Source organism: Lynx canadensis, chromosome A1 (genome assembly GCF_007474595.2).
Source record: "Lynx canadensis isolate LIC74 chromosome A1, mLynCan4.pri.v2, whole genome shotgun sequence".
In the NCBI taxonomy this organism is placed as follows: Eukaryota; Metazoa; Chordata; class Mammalia; order Carnivora; family Felidae; genus Lynx; species Lynx canadensis.
In genome coordinates this window covers 105,465,480-105,486,114 of record NC_044303.2, presented here as the reverse complement: position 1 = coordinate 105,486,114, position 20,635 = coordinate 105,465,480, and the positions used below count along the sequence as shown (strand labels likewise).

General features: G+C 40.2%; 1 protein-coding gene across 1 annotated transcript in view; it reads right to left on the bottom strand.

Annotated features, from left to right (window-relative positions):
• Window positions 1-2,354: 2,354 nt before the first annotated feature.
• Window positions 2,355-20,635, bottom strand: part of CCDC192 (coiled-coil domain containing 192) — a 211,647-nt gene continuing 193,366 nt past the window's right edge. The window contains exon 7 of the mRNA XM_030317333.1: window positions 2,355-2,641. Within this exon, the coding sequence (XP_030173193.1) occupies window positions 2,355-2,641 (287 nt within the window). The remainder of the gene's footprint in view (window positions 2,642-20,635) is intronic.

Genomic DNA, 20,635 nt, shown 5'->3' with positions numbered 1-20,635 from the left:
CCCCTGGATCTGAGTCTAGGTAACCCAGATCAGCTTCTTGAAAGGATGGTTTTGCCAGGGAATGGGAGCCTTGATGCTTTCTTCTTCATTGACTTGTCTTAGATATTTAGAGGGGACAGGCTCAGTTAATTATTAACAGAAGTTCCAGTTCCATCTATTATTTTATCTCCACTATCAGTCTGCTTTCATACTGATGGCTAGCCAGGGCATTAGCCATGGGAAATTTACCTAGACGTTAATATCTGCCTATCTGGGATGTGATGGGATTTTCTTTTCTCTCTTTCCATATTTTCCTTCTATGTTACACCCCCCACCCCACCCCCCATATCCCTTGGGATTAAGACAATCTCTGGTAAAATAAAGGGATGGAAACTTGATTATGATAACAGATCAAAATTATGGAGATAGTGGTTTACCTTCGAGACAGTCCACTCTTTAGAAACTGAAAGGTTTAAAGCTTTCTTACAGAAATACACAGTGAGGACTTGCCAACTGTCAGCCATGTTGTAAAAAACAATGGGCAAAACCTCAAGGCTGGAAAAGAGAGACCTAGTCAGGGCCAGATACATAGATCAAAGAGATCTTGGGGTGGAGGAGATGAAAAGGAGAAGGGAGCAGAGAAAAGGGATTTCTGAAATGAATTCGGTAAGGGCTGAAGCACACTCTCTGGAAAAGGTTCTTTTGGGACCATGGAAAAGTGCCTTGAGTCACTTTTTGGGGGAGGTGTGTATTCATGATCTGGGAGTTGTAAATTGCTTTTATTTCTGATCATGGAGTGCACCTGTACATACTTGCTGACCTTGCATGTGAAACTCTGAGATTACATACAAATATAGGAAGATTCTAGCTTTGTATGAATCTATGGTTTTTGGGGTTTTTTTTTGTTTTTGTTTTTTGTAGTGAACATCTAGAGTCAATATCATAAAGCTCCTAATGGAGCCCAAAACTCAATTACTTCCTTTTTCGTTTTGTGAAGTCACATTTGGAATCTTTGTTTTGTTGATAGTCAGATCCATAATTAGATTATGGGCTGGTTGCATTTGGTAAGAGACTCCTCCCACTGGTTTGCAAGGAAAAATCTCCTTCCGGGATTACCAAAGACTGGGAATATGAATTTTTAGTGATTACTCATGTTCAGTAAATTTGAGGACTTTTACTAAAGCAGTGCTAATCAGGTTTACTCTGTGTTCACCCACATTCCCTCTTCCATTTCATAACTCCCTTACATTTGAGGAGACTCTTGTGTGTCTATAAACTCTTGGATGATAAAGATGGTGATTCTCATATTTGCTGTGATATTTCTAACATCTATTGTTGTCTCTTGTAGATAGAAGGGTTTCAGGGAGTATTTGTTGAACTGGTTGAATTAAATCAAGAAATAGTGATACAGTCAGATTCACGGGAGAGCTGGAGCTATTTGTCTGAATCATACAGTTCCAGAACAGTAAGAATTAAGTACCAAAGTCTTCCCCAAAGTTAGTGCCTAGCTGCTCCCTTTGTGTGGGAAAGTTTATTTGAGGGGGCTGCATAAAAGAGGAATATGGTTTGATTTCTTGTAGCCCGTTAATTATAGGGTAGCTTTCCTTTGCCCATCCTCTATTTTTCCTGACATGATTTTGTACTGTCCACACCTCCTTGTTATGATAATAACAGAACAGTATATTTTGCTTTGGTCTTAGTTTTGATCCAACAGGAAAAATCAGTGTTGTCTCTTTTCCCAAGGAGATGTCCCAGGACAATTTTCCCAAAGGACCACAGTACTGATTCATCCATTCTTTATTTATTTTTATTGCTTTGATTTTATGTCATTTCTACTCTTGCTAAATGTTAATAAATTACATGCCATGAAGAAATATATTCTAGAGGACATGAAAAAACAGATCTCATGGCTGTTTACTCTCTTGGCAATGATTCCACTCTTCATTACCCTAACATTCCCCAGTTTCCCAGTTGCAAGCTTGCCTTCCATGACAGTTTTCTGTTCACGATGAGCCACTTACAGATACAGGATTGGTGGTACCTTGCAGTGTGACAAACCTCTGGTAAGAAAATGATAACTATGTTCTTTAGCCATCTGTCTACTTGTGTGTTTTTCTCTCTCTCCTACAGTTATCTGGGATGTCTAAAAATGTAGTATTCCACAACTATGTGGGTTACCTGACTGCTAATGTCTGAAGGGGAAACATTCAGGCATTGGTTCTGAAAAGTTCCCTTTGTTTTCCAATAGGCACATTATAGGATACATTCAAACCCATCATCTTGAAGTTGAGTTCGACAATGACGAGACTAGCTGGGTTCTGGACTTCACACACGTGACCCTTAATAAACATTTATTATTTTCTTATTGGGAATCCTTACATATCCTCATGAGAGACCACAGGGGTGACATTATTGTTAAAGAAAATTGGGGCTTCTTGTAAACATTCTGGAGACTCCTCAACTTCTTGGAGAGGATGGGATCCCCGCTCAGCTTCCAGCTGCTGAATCTTCCTTTCCTTCTCCTCTAAAACTTCTTCCAGCTGGGTGATCTTTTCAGTCTGAAGGGAAACCTGCATCGACAACTCCATAATCAGGTTAATTTTTTGATCACCTTCTTCCACAGGCGGGAGACCGCCACAGGACTCTTCCCGAGGGTTGTCTTCTAAAGCAAACAAGAAAAACAAAATCTGAGCAGTTTTAATTGGATTTCCCAGAACTCAAAGACAGGGAAGATGGAAAAGCTTTATTTCTCACGTTCTTAAAAGGGAACACAGATGTTGCATCATCTGGTCAGATAGACCGAGAATGGAATCCGGGTCCGGTGAGGGAAAAGATTATGGGTGCTCATGAAAAAAGAACTTGGAAACCTCTAGAGAGGGAGGAGAATCAGTCTTTGCCAACTCTTTTTTGTACACATTTAACTTTTAATTAACCATGGGAATGAAGCGTCCTTGAAAATCAAATCTGTAAACAACAGCATCCCAAGTTTCATGGTATCCTTTTGCCTAAGAATCTCACAAGAGTGACAATCAAGTAGAAATGGACTTTAAATTGAATTTTAACTCAAATAGGAAAAAAAAAGTTGTCATTGCCCCTTCTGGGGGAAGTGATGAAAAAAGACATGTTACTTAACCCAAGTCAGCTTTAAAGTTGGCAGAGGTATAATTTGAGGGCATCTAGGAAAATTTTTAGCCTAATATCTTCCATAGAGATTCATATTCTCTCTCTCTCTCTCTCTCTCTCTCTCTCTTTTTCTTTCTTTCTCTTTGTCTTTAGGTCTGAAGGGTTTATAGCATTTCTTTCATAAAATCTCAAATATCCCCTGTATATAAAAGTTTATGCTTTATAATTTCTGACCCTTCAGATAAGGATAAAAGCCTGAATAAGGAGAGAGAGAGGCTTCAACAAAGAGATAAAATATTAGTGGCTGATAGCAGGGAATCCTTAAAAAAAAATTCTGGTAGACCATCACAAAATTTACCTGCTCAAAGAAGCAGGTAAATCCTATTAGACTTAAGCAAGACCACCCTCCTTACCACTCTCACCCAGAGAGTGAGATTTCCACCATAAAATAATTTCTCTGAGTTATATAGAGGGAAGACATGAACTATAAAAGGGATGTCAACGACTTGGGTATCACTGTAGGAATACTCGAACTAATGGTGTATGAATTAATGGTATTGACAGTTAATCAGTATAATTAAAGGTTCAGCATTTACTCAGTCCTCAGTGTAAACCAACCCCACAGCTGCACCTGAAGGCAACATAACTGCCAGTCCAGGATACAAATGCCTGCTACTATTGTATACCTATACACCTGCTAAAGATAGGGCACCTGTGCTGTGATTTTCCATGTAGGTGGGGAATCACCCCCTTCTCAGCAAATAAAACTAATTTGCAGGGGTTTTTTTTGTAATTTTCCCAAATGATCATGAGACAAAAGCTTGAGCATGGAATTACACAGTGGGCAGGATAGTTTTGGCCTCACAAAAGTGATAAGAGGAAAGATGAGATGTTTTCTGCTCTTAGAAATTGTTATTAGCAATATACTACATTTCAAGATTCCATGGAGATGTTTTTGTTCTGAATATTTGAACTTTTACCATAATATTGACGGAGATGGTAGTTGATGTACGTTTCTCTAAAAGCAATGAAAAACATCTCCATGTCTCAAAGGAGCATTTAGTTTGTTGCCTCTGCAATAGGCTTGTGCTTTTAGGCCCAGGAGAGTTAGTCCATTTGGCAGGAGGCCTTCATTATCTGCCCTTACACCAGGGCCTCACCTTTCGTTTCATCTGACCAGAGCTATGCTGTCCGATACAGTAGTCACTAGCCACATGTGGCATTAAGCAATTAAATGTGGCTATATGAAATGAGATGTACTGGAAGTATAAAATACACATTTGAAGGGATCCTGGGTGGCTCAGTCAGTTAAGCATCTGACTTTGGCTCAGGTCATGACCTCACGACTCATAGGTCAAGCCCCACATTGGGTTCTGTGCTGACAGCTTGGAGCCTGGATCCTGATTCAGATTCCATTTCTCCCTCTCTCTCTCTGCCATCCCCTCTCACACTCTGTCTCTCTCTCAAAAACAAAATAAACATGACAAAAAATAAAATGCACACTTGATTTTGAAGACTTAATTTGAAAGAAATGTGAAATATCCCATTATATTTTAAAAATTGGTTATATATTAAAGCAATAATATTTTGGGGATATATTGTGTTAAATAAATTTTATCTTATTTTTCAGAGAGAGAAAGAGCACAAGTGGGGGAGAGGAGCCGAGAGACGGGGGAAAGAGAGAGAGAGAGACAGAGAGAGAGAGAGAATGAGAATGAATCTTAAGTATGTGAAGCCTGATATGGAGCTCAATCCCATGACCCTGGGATCATGACCTCACCTGAAATCAAGAGTCACATGTTTAACTGACAGAGCTATGCAGGTGCCCTAACAAAATATATTTTAAAACAATATTCACTCATTTATTTTTACTTTTTAAAAAATGTGACTACTAGAGAATTTAAAATACCAGTATCAAATGTGGCAGGCATTTGTGGCTCTCATATTTCTGTTGATTAGTGTTGGGCTAGAGTTTCTTTTGGAGGAACACTTTCTAAAACCCACATAGATGGGTTCCTCGTAGATGGTCCTGTTTAACATGTACAGTTGTTATTTGGGAGTGAGGGCTGTTGAGGCTTTCAACCATTAGCATACAGATCATTTCTCTGTTACCATTGAAGGTGGATGCATGGAAATCTGGGCTGGGAGAATACGTTCTTAGGGGTTGAGGTGAGTTCCTACAGAAGAGGAAAGAAAAGACAGGAAGTGGAAGTAATAGACAGTGAGAAGACAGGAAGGAAAGGAACAGTGGGCAGTATAGGGAAGGCTGGGCATTGGTGAGGCTCAGGGATGGAGAAGGTAATCAGGAGCCTCCCTCCCTGATAGATGTGCCTGTCCCCTTTCTCTTTGACCTCTTCTTCAATCATTTCTTGCTCTAGTTGTTCCTCTGTTTTCCAGAAGAGTTGTTTTCCACCAATTTGCATAATAAAGAAAGGAGTTTAGTGCCATTACAAAAGGTAAACTGGTCAAAAGTGCCTGTCTTGTTTTGTTTTGTTTTGTTTTTTAATAATGCAATATAGGTGGAATAATGTGTTCATCTAATTTCAGTGATAAAGGGGTAAAAATGCAACAGGATGCCATTACATAGGCCATCACTGTTACTAAGTCTATATCCTCTGTCTCTGCCCTCCCAGGAGAGAATAGTGTAGACAGAAGGTAGAAAGAGAAACAGGGTGTCTTGGTCAGCCTAGGCTGCCATAACACAGAACCACACCATTAACTTGGTGGCTTAAATGACAGAGATTTATTTTCTCACAGTTCTGGAGGCTGATGGTTTGAGATCAGGGTGCCAGCATTGTTGGGCTCTGGTGAGAACTCTGCCTGGTTTACAGAGAGCCACCTTCCCACTGTGTTCTCACTTGGTACTGAGAGAGACCACAAGCACTCTGATGTTTTCTTTTAAAGGCACTAATCTCATGACCCCACCCTTATGACCTCATTGAAACCTATTTACTCCCAAAGGCACCATATCTCCAAATCCTATTACATTGAGGTTAGGGCTTCGACATATGAATTTTGTTGGGGATACAATTCATACTGTAGCACAGAGAAAAGACAACCGAAAAAGAGAGAACCTGAGGGCTTTGATTCCCTCTGTATTGTTTTCATGCATTACGTGAAAATGCTGATAAGGAGATAAGCCAAAGTACATATATACACCAGCTCCTTTAGATTCCACATTTAAGTGATATCATGTAGTATTTGCCTTTCTCTATCTGACATATTTTACCAAGAATAATGTACATAAGAGCTGAACTCATAGAAAAAAGTTGAGTGGGGGTTACTAACAGGATGGGGAGTGGAGGAAATGGAGAGGTGTTGGTTAAAGTGTGCAAATTTCTAGTTAGAAGCTTCTGAGTATCTATTGTGTTGTGTAATGATTATAATTAATAATACAGTATGGCATACTTGAAAGCTGCTGGGAGAATAGATCTCAAATATTCACTCCACACAATGGAAATGGTAATTATGTGATGGGTTGGTGTCCTTAGCTAACACTATGGTGGCAGTCATTTTGCAAAATACACATGTATCCAGTGAACACATGGTACATTTTAAACTACACAATGTTCTATGTCAATTATATCTCAATAAAACTGGGATGGGGGGCGCCTGGGTGGCGCAGTCGGTTGAGCGTCCAACTTCAGCCAGGTCACGATCGCACGGTCAGTGAGTTCGAGCCCCGCGTCGGGCTCTGGGCTGATGGCTCAGAGCCTGGAGCCTGTTTCCGATTCTGTGTCTCCCTCTCTCTCTGCTCCTCCCCCATTCATGCTCTGTCTCTCTCTGTCCCAAAAATAAATAAACGTTGGAAAAAAAAAAAAACTGGGATGGGGGGTAAGTATATATACCAAGAAGGGAATTTCTCATACAGCTGTATTTTACCATTCAGTATTTTATCATTTAATGACCTCTTCACACATAGAATAAAAATATTTTTGTTCCATTTCTAAACACATTACAAATCACAAAAGTGTTTAAAACCTCTTCAGTAAAGTGGGGGACTCCAGGAGTCTCACATCCTATTTGTAGTGGAAATAGCCCAAGACCACCAGTGATTTGTCCAGAGTCCACCACTAACCTTTGCATGATCTGACCTGCTCTGTTCTCCTGGAGTCCAGGCTCCCTTATCTGAAAGCTCCCCACAGCTCTACACGTCCCCACATCTCGAACACTGGTGGTCTTTCCTAGATTTTCACTAGCAGATCAGATATTCTTGCCAAGGTTGGATCTGCCTGAAGCATGGAAGGTTCTGTCACCTGACCAGATAATCGAAGGTTTATCCCCATACCCAAGGGCTCCATGAGACAGAGAGCAAAGAGAAATTCTTCTGCCAAAGGGAGGGAGCAAACCTGATTAGCCACAGTCAGGGTATGAAATCATAATTGCTATAGTTGTAGAGGTTTTTACCAGCACATGCCATTTTTCATAATTTCCCGTTTTTCTGCTTCAACTTAAAGTAAGTGTGAATGAGGATGATGGCTTAGGGTCATGGCAAAGAGGAGGCCAGAGAAAAGATGGTGACAGTTGTGCGTGCTTAAAAAGGTTCAGAAAGAAGACCGACAACAGGAGCATTCTTCTTTCCAGAGCTGGGGCAGACTGTGCTCACTATTTTTTCTTTTTTTCTTAAAATTTGATATAAATCCAAGCTAGTTAAGATAGAGTGGAGTAATGGTTTCAGGAGTAGAATTTACTGATTCATCACTTACGTGTGACACCCAGTGCTCATCCCAACAAGTGCCCTCCTTCATGCCCATCACCCATTTAGCCCATCCCCCCACCTACCTCCCCTCCAGCAACCCTCAGTTTGTTCTCTGTACTTAAGAGTCTGTAATGGTTTGCCTCCCTCTGTGTTGTTATCTTATTTTTCCATTCTTTCCCCTGTGTGGATCTGTTTTGTTTCTTAAATTCCACATATATATGTTCACTTTTCCACGTAGCCTTGAAAAGACAAAAGGCCCAGAAGAAAATGTGACATTTGCCTTTGGCTATTTCCAACTTCTCCTTTTTAATACCCTTAAAATTTTCATGCTCTTAGCAAAGTGCCACATGACAAGTTATGTCAAAAATACTAATAACTAGGGGCGCCTGGTTGGCTCAGTCAGTTAAGCATCTGACTTTGGCTCAGGTCATGATCTCACTGTTCATGGGTTCGAGCCCCACGTCAGGATCTGTGCTGACATGACAGCTCAGAGCCTGGAGCCTGCTTGGGATTCTGGGTTTCCCTCTCTCTCTCTGCCCCTCCCCCGCTCACACTCTGTCTCTTTGCTCTCAAAAATAAATAAACATTAAAAAAATTTTTTAAATGCTAATAACTAAATAGATAACAGCAGAGGTATTAATTCTGTAGTTTGAGTAGCTTAGAAACTTAGACTTCTCTTAGAATGTGTATTTTGGGTCCATCTGATCTCACCTGTGTAGGAATTATATCTGCAGTATCCCTAATTTATGCTTTTCTAAGGGAGTGGCTCTCAGGCATTGGGGTCCCTCAAGCTCTTTGTAGGTCAGCTGCCACTTGTAATCAATGAGCAAAATTTGCATTTTACCTTCAGTGCAGCTGCACGTTGGTAGAGAAATATCTGGTGGGTAGAAAGCTGTAATGGACAGACTGGAGAAGAACAGGATACAGCTCATTAATTAGAGAAAGGACATGGGGTGTAATGCTAGGATGGAAGACCTCCATCATGTGAAAACGTGGCTTCGTGCATCTGGGAAGTTAATAGTCTCATGTCAACAGTGATAAATTATTGAAGGTTGACCCAGTGAATGTCTGGGAGGCTGTTTTTAGATTTTCTAAATACTTGTATCTAAAAAGGGATGTTCGCCTTTTGATCCCTCTGCTAATGCCACCGCCCAAAAGCATTCAATGAACATAGAAATGCTAAGAACCACTGATCTAGTTTCTTTTTTCTTTTTCCTTTCTTTATTTTGAGACAGAGAAAGAGAGTGAGAGAGAATCCCAAGCAGGCTTGGTGCTGTTAGCACAGAGTCTGATGTAGGGTTCGATCTCACAAACTGTGAGACCATTACCTAATCCAAAATCAAGAGTCAGACGCTCAACTGACTGAACCACCTAGGCACCCCTGATCTGGTTTCTGCTTGACATGCCTCGAACAATGGGAAGCACACTTCTCCCTGGTCAGGTACCCATGGTCATTTTAAACATTAATTCACCTGTAATTAGTCTCTGGGACCCTGCACATAGAGAATGAGTCAGATGTGTTGTTGACTCCTGTAATCACCATTCCACGGCTGGGTAGGGGAGAGGCGGCTAGGAGTAAGGCCCAAAAGGACATTCAGGATTTAGCCTAAACAAACATCTCCGCTGGATACTATCACGTGAACGTTTACTTTTCTCTCTGCTTTTCAAGCTAATGACCAAAGCTGCCAAGTATTTACTCAATAAGAGAGACTCTTCCCAGTGAGGTGATTAAATACCTTATTTCATCAGAGCCACCCAGGATTACTGTTTGGCCTAAAAGACTATGTCAGCTTCCTCCTCTGTACGAATGCCCATCACTCTGACTCACCTTCATGTGGTTTTGGAAGCTGTATATATTTCTCAGTAACCACACGGGAGTCCAGTTTCATCTATTGCCATACTTGGACTTGAAAATTGGCTCATCCTTGTAAATATATTTCTATCATTACTTGAATAATAAACAAAACTTCAACAATAACCTTCATAGTTTTCTGTCCTTCTGTAGATGTTCACAGTTATCATCTGAGAATAGTAAGTCTCTAAAATAAAGGATTCCCGCCACCTTTTTTTTTTTTTTCATTCTTATAGCACATGTTTTTATGTCTTAAAAATCAGATTAGTCTTGGGGCACCTGGGTGGCCCAGTCAGTTAAGCATCCAACTCTTGATTTCAGGTCATGATCCCAGGGTCCTGGGAACAAGCCCTGCATCAGAGTGAAGACTGCTTGGGATTCTAGCTCTCTCCCTCTGTCCCTCTCCCCTGCTTGCATGCTTTCTCTCTCTCTCTAAAATAAATAAAAAATAAACCAGGTTAGTCTTACTACTTGAAGTTTCCTCTCTTCAGTGTTTTTATTTATACATGAGATCATGATCTGAGCCTAAATCCAGAGTCAGACGCTTAACCAACTGAGCCACCCAGGCACCCCTGCCCATCTTAGTGTTTACTGAAATGGTTAATTCTCTCTTGCCCAGTACCATGTAGTACAGTTTAAGTATTGCAATAGCTTTATGTCTGGTCAGACTGCCTCTGCTACTTGCCTTTTCAATTTGGTTTCTTCTCTGCTCAGAGAGGTCTCATTGAAATACAAGTTGGGTCTTAATAGTCTTTTGTCTAAAATCTTCCAATGATTTTTCCTCTCATATAGACTCAAAACCCACCTGCTTATACGCTATATAATCTGGTCCTCTTTTGCCTCACTGACACATCTGTCCTTCCTTTCATCATTCCTAATAGACCAGGCATGTTTCTACCCAGGGCCTTTATATTTGCTGTTTCCTCAGTCTAGATAATTGTACCTTTGATGCATACATGACTAACTTCCTCAATTCCTTCCAGTCTCTCTTCTCCAAAGTCAACTTCACCCAATAAAGCCTAATTTCAACCCAGCCCCCACTACTGGACAAGTCAAATCCCTGTTGCCTGCTTTGTTTTTTTCTGACATGCTATATCTGTTTCATTTTTATCTTCTTGGTCATATCTCCCTACCTCACTAGAACAAGAGCTCCATGAAGGCAGAATTCTTTGACTGCTTTGTTTACTACTGTAATTTCTGTACCTAAAGCAGTGCCTGGCACATGTGTTAGGTCATTTGTTAAGTGAATAAATGAATGAAAGTTAAGTGTATATATGATATAAAACCATTGTAGGAATGGCCAGTCCAAATGTTTCCACTGGTGCATCACTAGGATGGTTCCTAGATTTCCTCCCCAGGTACCTATTTTCTTCACACAAAGCTTTTCACAACTGCATTTTCCCCAGATAATAAACTTTTGTGATTGGACAACATTGCACTTAACATCTATGAATTTAAGTTTTTGTTTAAATAGAAAGTTGGAAAAGTTAGAATAGATCTCTTCCAGATCTGACTTAGCTTCAATGAGCTATCAAAATGGTTCTCCATGCTGGCACCTAGGGACTTGCATCAATACAGAGAAGCCAAAGTCTCACTGCTGAAATTCTGCTTGAGCAAATCTAGGAGGGTGTCTGGGAATCTGTGGCTTTACAGGGCGCCCTAGGTGATTCTGATGATCGGCCAGGTTTTGACAGTTGAATTTCTGCTGACCTGTAATAGGCATGGCAAACTAAATTTTTGGCTAAATCCTAAAAGGTAAGTCGGAAATCTCCCAGGCATGCCTCTTCTTGACAAGGTTGCAGTACACACAACAGAAGAGCAATCACATCTTTTATACTCTCACTGCCTCTCCCTTGTTACCTGACAAGGCTCTGCCTGTGAATGTTACCAGCTGACAGGCTGTATCCCTGGTCCTCCCCTCCCTTCCCCCACAATTTGCTTAAATCTCAGCAACATCTTGCCAGTTTTCACTTGGCTGAGTCATCTCCAGAATCCAGAGAAAATGATGAATGTTTGGAAGTTTGTTTATATTTGTTTTTGCTTTTGTTTCTGTTTCTCAGTGGATAGATGGATATATTTCTTCAAAAATTGACCTGGAAAGGAAAAGTCTCTCTTAGGAGATTTCTCTGCTTGAGAGATCTTCCCTTGGGGGCAAGTAAAGTGAGTCACAAACTTTCATAAGAGTTTAACGTTTGCAACCACCACAGAGGGGGGCAAGCGAAATCCCCTTCTCTAGATCTGAATCCAGGATTTTCTTCCTGGAACTTGATGGAGTCAATTGATAATGCCCAAGAAGACTTAGAGAGATATGAAGGTACTAGCTTGGGAGGTGGGAGGAACTCGTTGGTGTGGAAAAGCAAGTGAGGACATCTCAAAGATGATGCCACAAAATGAACATAGGCTGCTACGTGATGGGAGATGGGGGAAACACCCAGTGGCCAGATGTTGGATGGTAGGCATAGTGCCGCTCTGTGTCTCACTTTCTGTCTATACCACTAGGGTAAATTGTTATATCTGGGTAAAGGTAGGACAATGTAGGACAACTTAGTCCATTGCTGCCTTTCAGGGCAGGTTGCCTTCCCACCCTCTTCAGGGTCTCAGATCATACCAGATTATTCTACAAGAAGGAGTTCTTCAACACGATTGGGCAAACAACAGAAACACTGTTAGCATCACAATGCATGTGAGTTATGCCAACAGGTAGTCAATCTAAGTAGAAGGAAGGTTTTTTTTGGAACCTCTTTTACCTTTTCCTGCAAGTAGGATCTGAAGTTCCCTCCTATAAATCTGCCTCCTTTGAAGAGGATAGTGGGTTAAGCACAATGACCGACAGCCTGGCTAGAGGCCCAAAAGTGAAAATGGATCCTGGTAGGAGAAAAGGAAATTCACAGGAGGGAGATAAGTAGGAGAGTATGAGAAAAGAAGAAAAAGAAGAGATAATATTTGAAGGATTATTTCTATGCTTATCTGCAGGATAATCAGTATGGACTCGAAGTTAATTGGAGGAATCAGCATAAAGATGATTATATATCATTTGGACTACATTGTTGCACTAGGGTCTAACAGTGAGACTCTTCCCTACTTTTCTTCTTGATGCACAGAGGTTATATGAGGCTAATTCTATAGAATGAAGAATGCCAATTTAGTAGTTTACATTGATTTTCAAATAGTTCTTTGTTATAGTTTCTGGTATTGCATGGTTTTGGAAATTATATGGTGACATAGTAAGGATATTATTGGCAGTATTATTCTTGGAAAATGACAATAAAAATTGGTGATTTTTTATGGAAAAAGATAGGATAAATAATTCTTCATTTCTGCAGATCAGGATTTTGCTTGTATAAACTATGCAGAAGAATGGGTTTTGTGGACAGGAGGTGCAGGTCATTTTGATAGAGTTGACGGTGCCATTAAATGTCCCTCACAAAAGGACGCTTGGATGCAGTCATTTTTCTGTAAAAGTTTGAGTAACATGGCAGCTAGACCTCATGACATAATGGCTTCTTCTCTTCCTTAAGTTTTATTGTGGCCCTCATTTTCTTCCTGTTTATTAGCCCTGGAATGATCATAATTGCATCACTGAATTTTACCAGCCTCCTAGGTCTAGACTCAGCCCTTGTTGGATGAAGATAAGAAATGTATGCTTAAGAGGTAATAAATTGCAAAAAATACTATAGTGACAAAGACTCTATTGACCAAACTTTGTTTAGGTTCTTCTGATCCCTTTTCTCTACTATTCCTCATCCTTAAACCTTGTCTTCAAGAGCCGGTGGCAGAGAGAATTCTGCTAAATCACTTTATCGAGAATCCCCACCCTTTGTGTCTGATCATCCTCCATATCTGATCAAATTCCTCATCCTTCACCACAGCCCAGGTGACATCTGGTCGCCTTGGCCTGCCTTCCCTCACATTTATTTCCTCTCAACACCATGCCACCCCTCCGCTATAAATCCCAACTTGTGCTTGTCATATTCAGCATCCTCTCTCCTCCTATTGTGTTATTCTCAACACTAATTTCAGTAGTCCTCAATAAAGTCTTCCTTATTTTTTTTAACAAATGTCAGGATAGTTTTTTTTCCCCCTTAAAAAATACCAGTTGAAGGATCACACAGGATTGATTTAAATTGTTGATTTATTTCACCCTGGAACACTAAAAATGATAAAATCACCTGCTGCTGGTACTGGCCAGGTTGAATCTTTACATCACACAGAATAGTTCTCCAAGCAGTGAATGTTCCTTCATTAGAGAATGACATTGATGAGTTTAATTACTGAGATTTTTAATTATGTAAAGCATCAACCAGAGGAAGCTCTGAGGGCTCCATCCATAATTCTCAGCAAGCTTGTCAGAGTACTTTAGAAATAGGGAGGTATGGTAGTCAGAATAGTGCCCTCCCCCCAACAAAGATGGCCACAAAGTTATACAGAATAAGTGACCCCAAAGATGTCCCCCAAACTGTGAATATGCTATCTTACATGACAAAACGGACTTTACAGATGTGTATAAGTCAAAGATTTTGAGATGGGAAGATTATTCTAGATTATCTGGGAGGATCTTACATAATCAGAAAGTTCCTTAGAGGAAGGAGGTAGAAAGTCAGAGACAAAGAAATTCCTGAAGATGTTACTGCTGACTTTGAAGACAGAGAAAGGAACCACATGCTAAGGGATGCAAGTGGCCTATAGAAGCTGGAAAAGGCAAAGGAACAGGTTCTACCTTAGAGCTGCTATAAGGAACACAGTCTGTTGATGCCTTGATTTTAACCTAGTAACATCTGTTTTGGACTTGTGATCTCCAGAATTATAAAATAATAAACTTGTGTTGTTATAAGACACTAAACTTGTGGTAGTTTGTTACAGCAGTAATAGGAAGCAAATATAGAAGGGAAAACTAACAAGTATCTGAGTAATGAGAAAAATCTATCCATTATAGGATTCCCAGAAAGCTCATTTAGGTGTAAAGTCACCAAAGACTTGGATGTCCACAAAGGGCAACTGAAGGTGTCCAAACACCCAGAGAGTTCTGGATTCCAGACCTTCTTGCATCCTCTGGAATCCTATAGCATTGTTATTCTCTCTACCTTACAAATGTCAACCTTCCTACTGGCTCCAAGCCATTATCGCTTAAATGTACTCATTTGGTACCATCTTAAAAAGGAAATAAAACCCTTTCAGTGCTTAATGCCCTTTCATCTATTGCTCTATCACTATTGTCCCCTTTACTGTCAGAGAGTTGTCTATACTCTGACTCCCTTTCCGCATACCTTTCTCATTGTTAACCCGGTGCACTCTAGCTTTTGTTTTCCATTACATTATTCACTTTGGCCTTGCTGAGCCTACTGGTGTTACAGAATCCATCAGACTTGCTTTAATGTTCATCTTGAATGGCCTCTGAACATTTGCAATTGTTGACAGCCTCCCATAACACTCTTCCCTTGACTTCTGTAATAGGACACTCTGTTTTCCTCCAAACTTTCTGGCTACTCCTTTAGTCTCATTTTGTGGGTTCCTCTTCAGAGTAATTACTGCTTGGAGATCCTTGAACTCTTGGTTTTAGGCTTTATTCTTACTCTCTATGGGTGTTCTCTGTGGCCTTGGTTGCAATCTATTTGCGTGAATGCTGCCCCAGTTTACAACACAAGGTGAGACCTGAGCTCTGAACCTGGGGCTCCCTCCATTGAACTCATTATGTTACTTCCAAAATTAATTTCCTTTCTGTATTCCCTAGCTGAGTAAAATGGCAACATCACACATCTTCCACTAAAATCAGAAATCTGAGCATTATTTTGGATTTCTCCCTTACTCTTATCCTCTTCCATCTCTCTTGTCACTAAGTCCTCTTGATTCATATGTCTAAATAGCTCTTAACTTTGTCTAATTGTCTCCATACCCATTAGATCAGGCAATATAAGCTTGTAACATCCTTCAGCTTGTACTTGTCATTCAAAAACTGTGTTCTTAATTTCCATAGAGTACTATTTTATGAAGAACTTTCCTAGACCTCATTATTTCTTCATGTTAGTCACTTTATGGAAATATAATAGATGGCCATTAAGGAAATAACGGTTGGTGGTACTCACTTTTCAGATGATACAAATGGACTTTACAGTGACACACCTGAGAATTTGGACTTCTATTGTTGGGATCTCCAAGGTTCAGCTCAGAAGAGATCAGGAAAAATGTGGGTTTTAGAGAAGAAGTCCTGTAGTTAGTTGAAGTGCATGAGAGACAATGGCAGAGTTGAAATGGGTAGGAAAATATCAAAGTGCATCCTTGAGAGGAATAGTTCACAGAAACAGGCACTGCTTATCAATCTTACCTCCTGTACAAGTGTAACTTCTTTTTAATTGTTTTTTTACTTTTATGCAACTTGCCTTTGGTTTACATTTCACAGTAAGAAGAATGGACTCAGTAAGAAATGGACTCAGGGAAGGGTGAATGCCCAGGGATGTCTCTGCTAAGGTAAATTAGAAGCATGAAAAAGCTCTGTTCTTGGGGCACCTGGGTGGCTCAGTCAATTAAGCATCTGCCTTTAGCTCAGGTCATGATCTCACAGTTCATGGGTTTGAGCCCTGCATTGGGCTTTGTGCTGGTATTTCTGTGTTGGCAGCTTGGGACCTGGAGCCTGCTTTGGTTTCTGTCTGTCTGTCTGTCTGTCTCTCTCTCTCTCTGCCCCCTCCTTGGCACTCTGTCTCTCTCTCAAAAATGAATAAACATTAAAAAAAAAATCTCTGTTCTTGATGACAGTGTATGGAACGAGTTTCTTTCAATTCCTCCTAATGGAATGCCATTCCAATTTTATCAGCTTGATTTCATTTTTTGAAATGTCAAGATGTAATTTCATCTTCAAATTACAAAACATAATTCAAAAGTGATGGAGAAATTCCCTATGAGGGAATTCAAACAAACTTTTCTTTATTAGGAAATCTTTTGATATTTGGTACAAATGTTAATTTTCATAGATATTTTCCCCACTAGTTACCTCTTTCATCACATAATTTATATGCCTTCAAAACATTATCAAAGCTAATGGCAAAGGAGTTATTTTCAGGGTGGGCTTAAACTGAAAGCACTATAGAGAAGCACAAAAAGATGCCTAGGCAACTATTGAAATTCTTAGCAAAATGCTTCTATTCTGATACTGGAAAGTTTTGTAATATTTTTTAAATGTATTATATATTAGTATTTGAAAAATAATATATATAATTTTTAGAGGTGTCAAATAACTTACATAACTATGATTTCACTTTGTCTCCTCTTTCCATATCATTCCCCTTCATAATTGTAAGAAATGAGGGAAAGAGAGAGAAAAGGTAAGTGAGAAAGGAAATAAACATTTACATAACACCTACTGTGTCACTTTACTAAGAACTTGCTCAGCAAATCACACAAAGCACAATAAATGTTTATATCTGGTTTTCATTATTACAACCAATACCACCACAATTCTTGGATAGGCCATGGGTATGAAATACATTGGCCACTTTTTGTCCTCATCGACCCACCTACCCTTACCATCAGGTACCCATGCAAGCCCAATGTAAGCCCTGTCCCATTGGCATCTCCTCCAGGTCTGGAGTCACAACTTATCCTTTGGGAAATACTCTGAGCATTTCTCAGTTGTTTATGGAATATTCCTGGCTTTGAAATAAGAAAGCAATAGGCTGGGTGTCTCATTCATTTTTGTTTCCATCTATTATTAATTTCTGATCCAGAAAAATGCTAAGATAATAGGAATGCTAGGAACTGGCAGCAGGATTACCATTAAGACTTGTGGGCATTTATTCTGGCTACTTTCCAAGATGGCCCTCCCAGTGTCTTCTGGTTCTAACCACCTGGATAAATAAAAGCTTAGGGGCACATTAATTTTCATCAGGGTAAGTTCTCATTTTGTCTCTAGCTTAAGATATATCATTTAATTATTATTTAAATTATTTAATGTGAACTAATTAGTCAGCTCTTTTCTTCACACCACTTGAAGTGAATCTTGAAGTGGCAAAGTATACCCAAAATTGTGAAAGTATTTGTTACTTTTTTCTTTTAACTTTTTTTTTTTTTTTACTGTTAATTTATTTTTTGAGAAACAGAGCGAGACAGAACATGAGCAGGGGCGGAGAGAGAGAGAGGGAGGCACAGAATCAGAAGCAAGCTCCAGGCTCTAAGCTGTCAGCACAGAGCCCGACGCGGGGCTTGAACTCATGAACCATGAGATCATGACCTGAGCCGAAGTGGTATGCTCAACTGACTGAGCCACCCAGTTGCCCCAAGTATCTGTTACTTTTTAAGACTCAGTTTGGATTTAATCAATTATGCAAGATTATTTTTACTAGGAATTAGACTCAAGGAATTAATATTATATTATGAATACAGATAGTACTCAAGTTATAATGGCTCACCTTTACAGTTTTTGACTTTATGATGGTGTGAAAGTGATATACATTCAGTAGAAACCATAGTTCAAATTCTGAATTTTGATCTTTTCTGGGGCTAGCAATATGGAGTATGATACTCTGTCATGCTACTGCGCAAGGGACTGTGAGTCATAGCTTCCTGTGAGCCACATAATCATGAAGGTAAATATCTGATACGTTTACAATCACTCATTACCCATGTAGCCATTCTTTTTTATTTTTATTTATTTATTTATTTATTTATTTATTTATTTATTTTTTAATTTTTTTTTCAACGTTTATTTATTTTGGGGACAGAGAGAGACAGAGCATGAACGGGCGAGGGGCAGAGGGAGAGCGAGACACAGAATCGGAAACAGGCTCCAGGCTCTGAGCCATCAGCCCAGAGCCCGACGCGGGGCTCGAACCCACGGACCGCGAGATCGTGACCTGAGCTGAAGTCGGACGCTTAACCGACTGCGCCACCTAGGCGCCCCTACCCATGTAGCCATTCTGTTGTTCACTTTCAGTACAGTATTCATTATATTACATGAGATATTACAAACTTGGTCATAAAGTAGTCCTTGTGTTAAATGATGTTTCCCAGTTGTAGGCTAGTGCAAGTATTCTGAGCACATTTAAGGTTGGCTAGGCTAAATAAACTATGATGGATATTCTGTAGGTGAGTTCTATTAAATGCATTTCTGACTAACAATGTTTTTAACTTAGAGTGGATTTATCAGAACATCATATCATTATAAGCCAAGGAACATCTGTACATGAGTCAGGGTGATTTCAACTCCAAGAAACAGATCAGGTGACTATCACCAACTTAGACAATGGAGAGTTTATTATTGCATGTAAGGTGAAATCTGGGGAATTGCAGGGTTAGCTCACTTTGTGGCTCAGGAAAGCCATGTTGGCTTCTCTTGTTTGTCCTTCCTATTTGCAAGATGGCTATATTCTTCACAGGATGTTGTCTAAAAGTTGGAAGAGAAAGGAGTCTTGGTCTGCCCTTTTTAAGTATTAAACTTTCCATGATGCTCTCAGCAGAATTTACCTTATTCACTTTAGTCCATAGTTATATCATATTCCTAAAGAATCCCTTGACAAGGAAATAGAATGACTATGGTTAAAACTGATAAACATACATGTTCCTTGAAGTACATTATCTGCCTAAATGATGAATAAAATTGGAGTTGTATTAAGAAGGATGATGAGGGGCGCCTGGGTGGCGCAGTCGGTTAAGCGTCCGACTTCAGCCAGGTCACGATCTCGCGGTCCGGGAGTTCGAGCCCCGCGTCAGGCTCTGGGCTGATGGCTCAGAGCCTGGAGCCTGTTTCCGATTCTGTGTCTCCCTCTCTCTCTGCCCCTCCCCTGTTCATGCTCTGTCTCTCTCTGTCCCAAAAATAAATAAAAACGTTGAAAAAAAATTAAAAAAAAAAAAAAAGAAGGATGATGAATAATGTCTTTTATGCAGGTGACTAATAGCATCTACCGCAGTGAACAAAATTGTTAAAAATGCCATAGAGGGGTTCCTGGCCGGCTCAGTCAGTAGAGCAAGTGACTCTTGATCTCAGGCTCATGAGTTCAAGCCCCACATTGTGCGTAGAGCTTACTTAAAGAAAAAAAAAAAGCTAATAATAGTGTATTATTCAGTAGTATTTATGTGTCCAAAAAGCTGAAAGCCTAAGTCTAAGTGGCTTAAGTAATAAAGAAAATGTATTCACTCCAGATATAGGGCTAGTTTCTGAAAAGAATTGAACTAGTAGTCCCAGTGATAGAACTGAAGATCATCTGGTCTTTCTGCTCTTTCTTTACAAGGTCTGCTTCTTCCTAAGCCTAGCACTACTCTGGTAGCCAGATGACTGCCACTGTCTTCCTGGGATGACTCTCCTTCTTCTGTCTAGGGTCTCTACCCTATCTACTAAAGAAAAACAGGAGGCTTTTTTCCCCCTTAATCTTAAGCAAATATCCCTCACATCCCATTGGCTTGGATTACTAGCTCATCTCTCAACCAGTGGATGGGCTAAGCAATTGATGTTTAAGCTTACAACATTGTACATTTAAAGCAATGCTATTTATAACAGTAATTTTCCTTCTTTATTTTTAAAAAATATTTAGTTATTTTTGAGAGAGAGAGAGAGAGAGACAGAGCACGAGTGGAGGAGGGACACAGAGAGGATCTGAAACAGGCTCCAGGCTCCAAGCTGTCAGCACAGAGCCCCACACAAGGCCCAAACTCACAAACTGCTAGATCATGACCTGAGCTGAAGTCAGACGCTCAACCAACTGAGCCACCCAGTTGCCCCATATAATATTAATTTTCTGACAGAAGTGGAAAAAAGGAAGGCAAAATGTATGAATGAACGATGAATAAAGAAAGACCTCTCTCGGGGCGCCTGGGTGGCGCAGTCGGTTAAGCGTCCGACTTCAGCCAGGTCACGATCTCGCGGTCCGGGAGTTCGAGCCCCGCGTCGGGCTCTGGGCTGATGGCTCAGAGCCTGGAGCCTGTTTCCGATTCTGTGTCTCCCTCTCTCTCTGCCCCTCCCCCGTTCATGCTCTGTCTCTCTCTGTCCCAAAAATAAATAA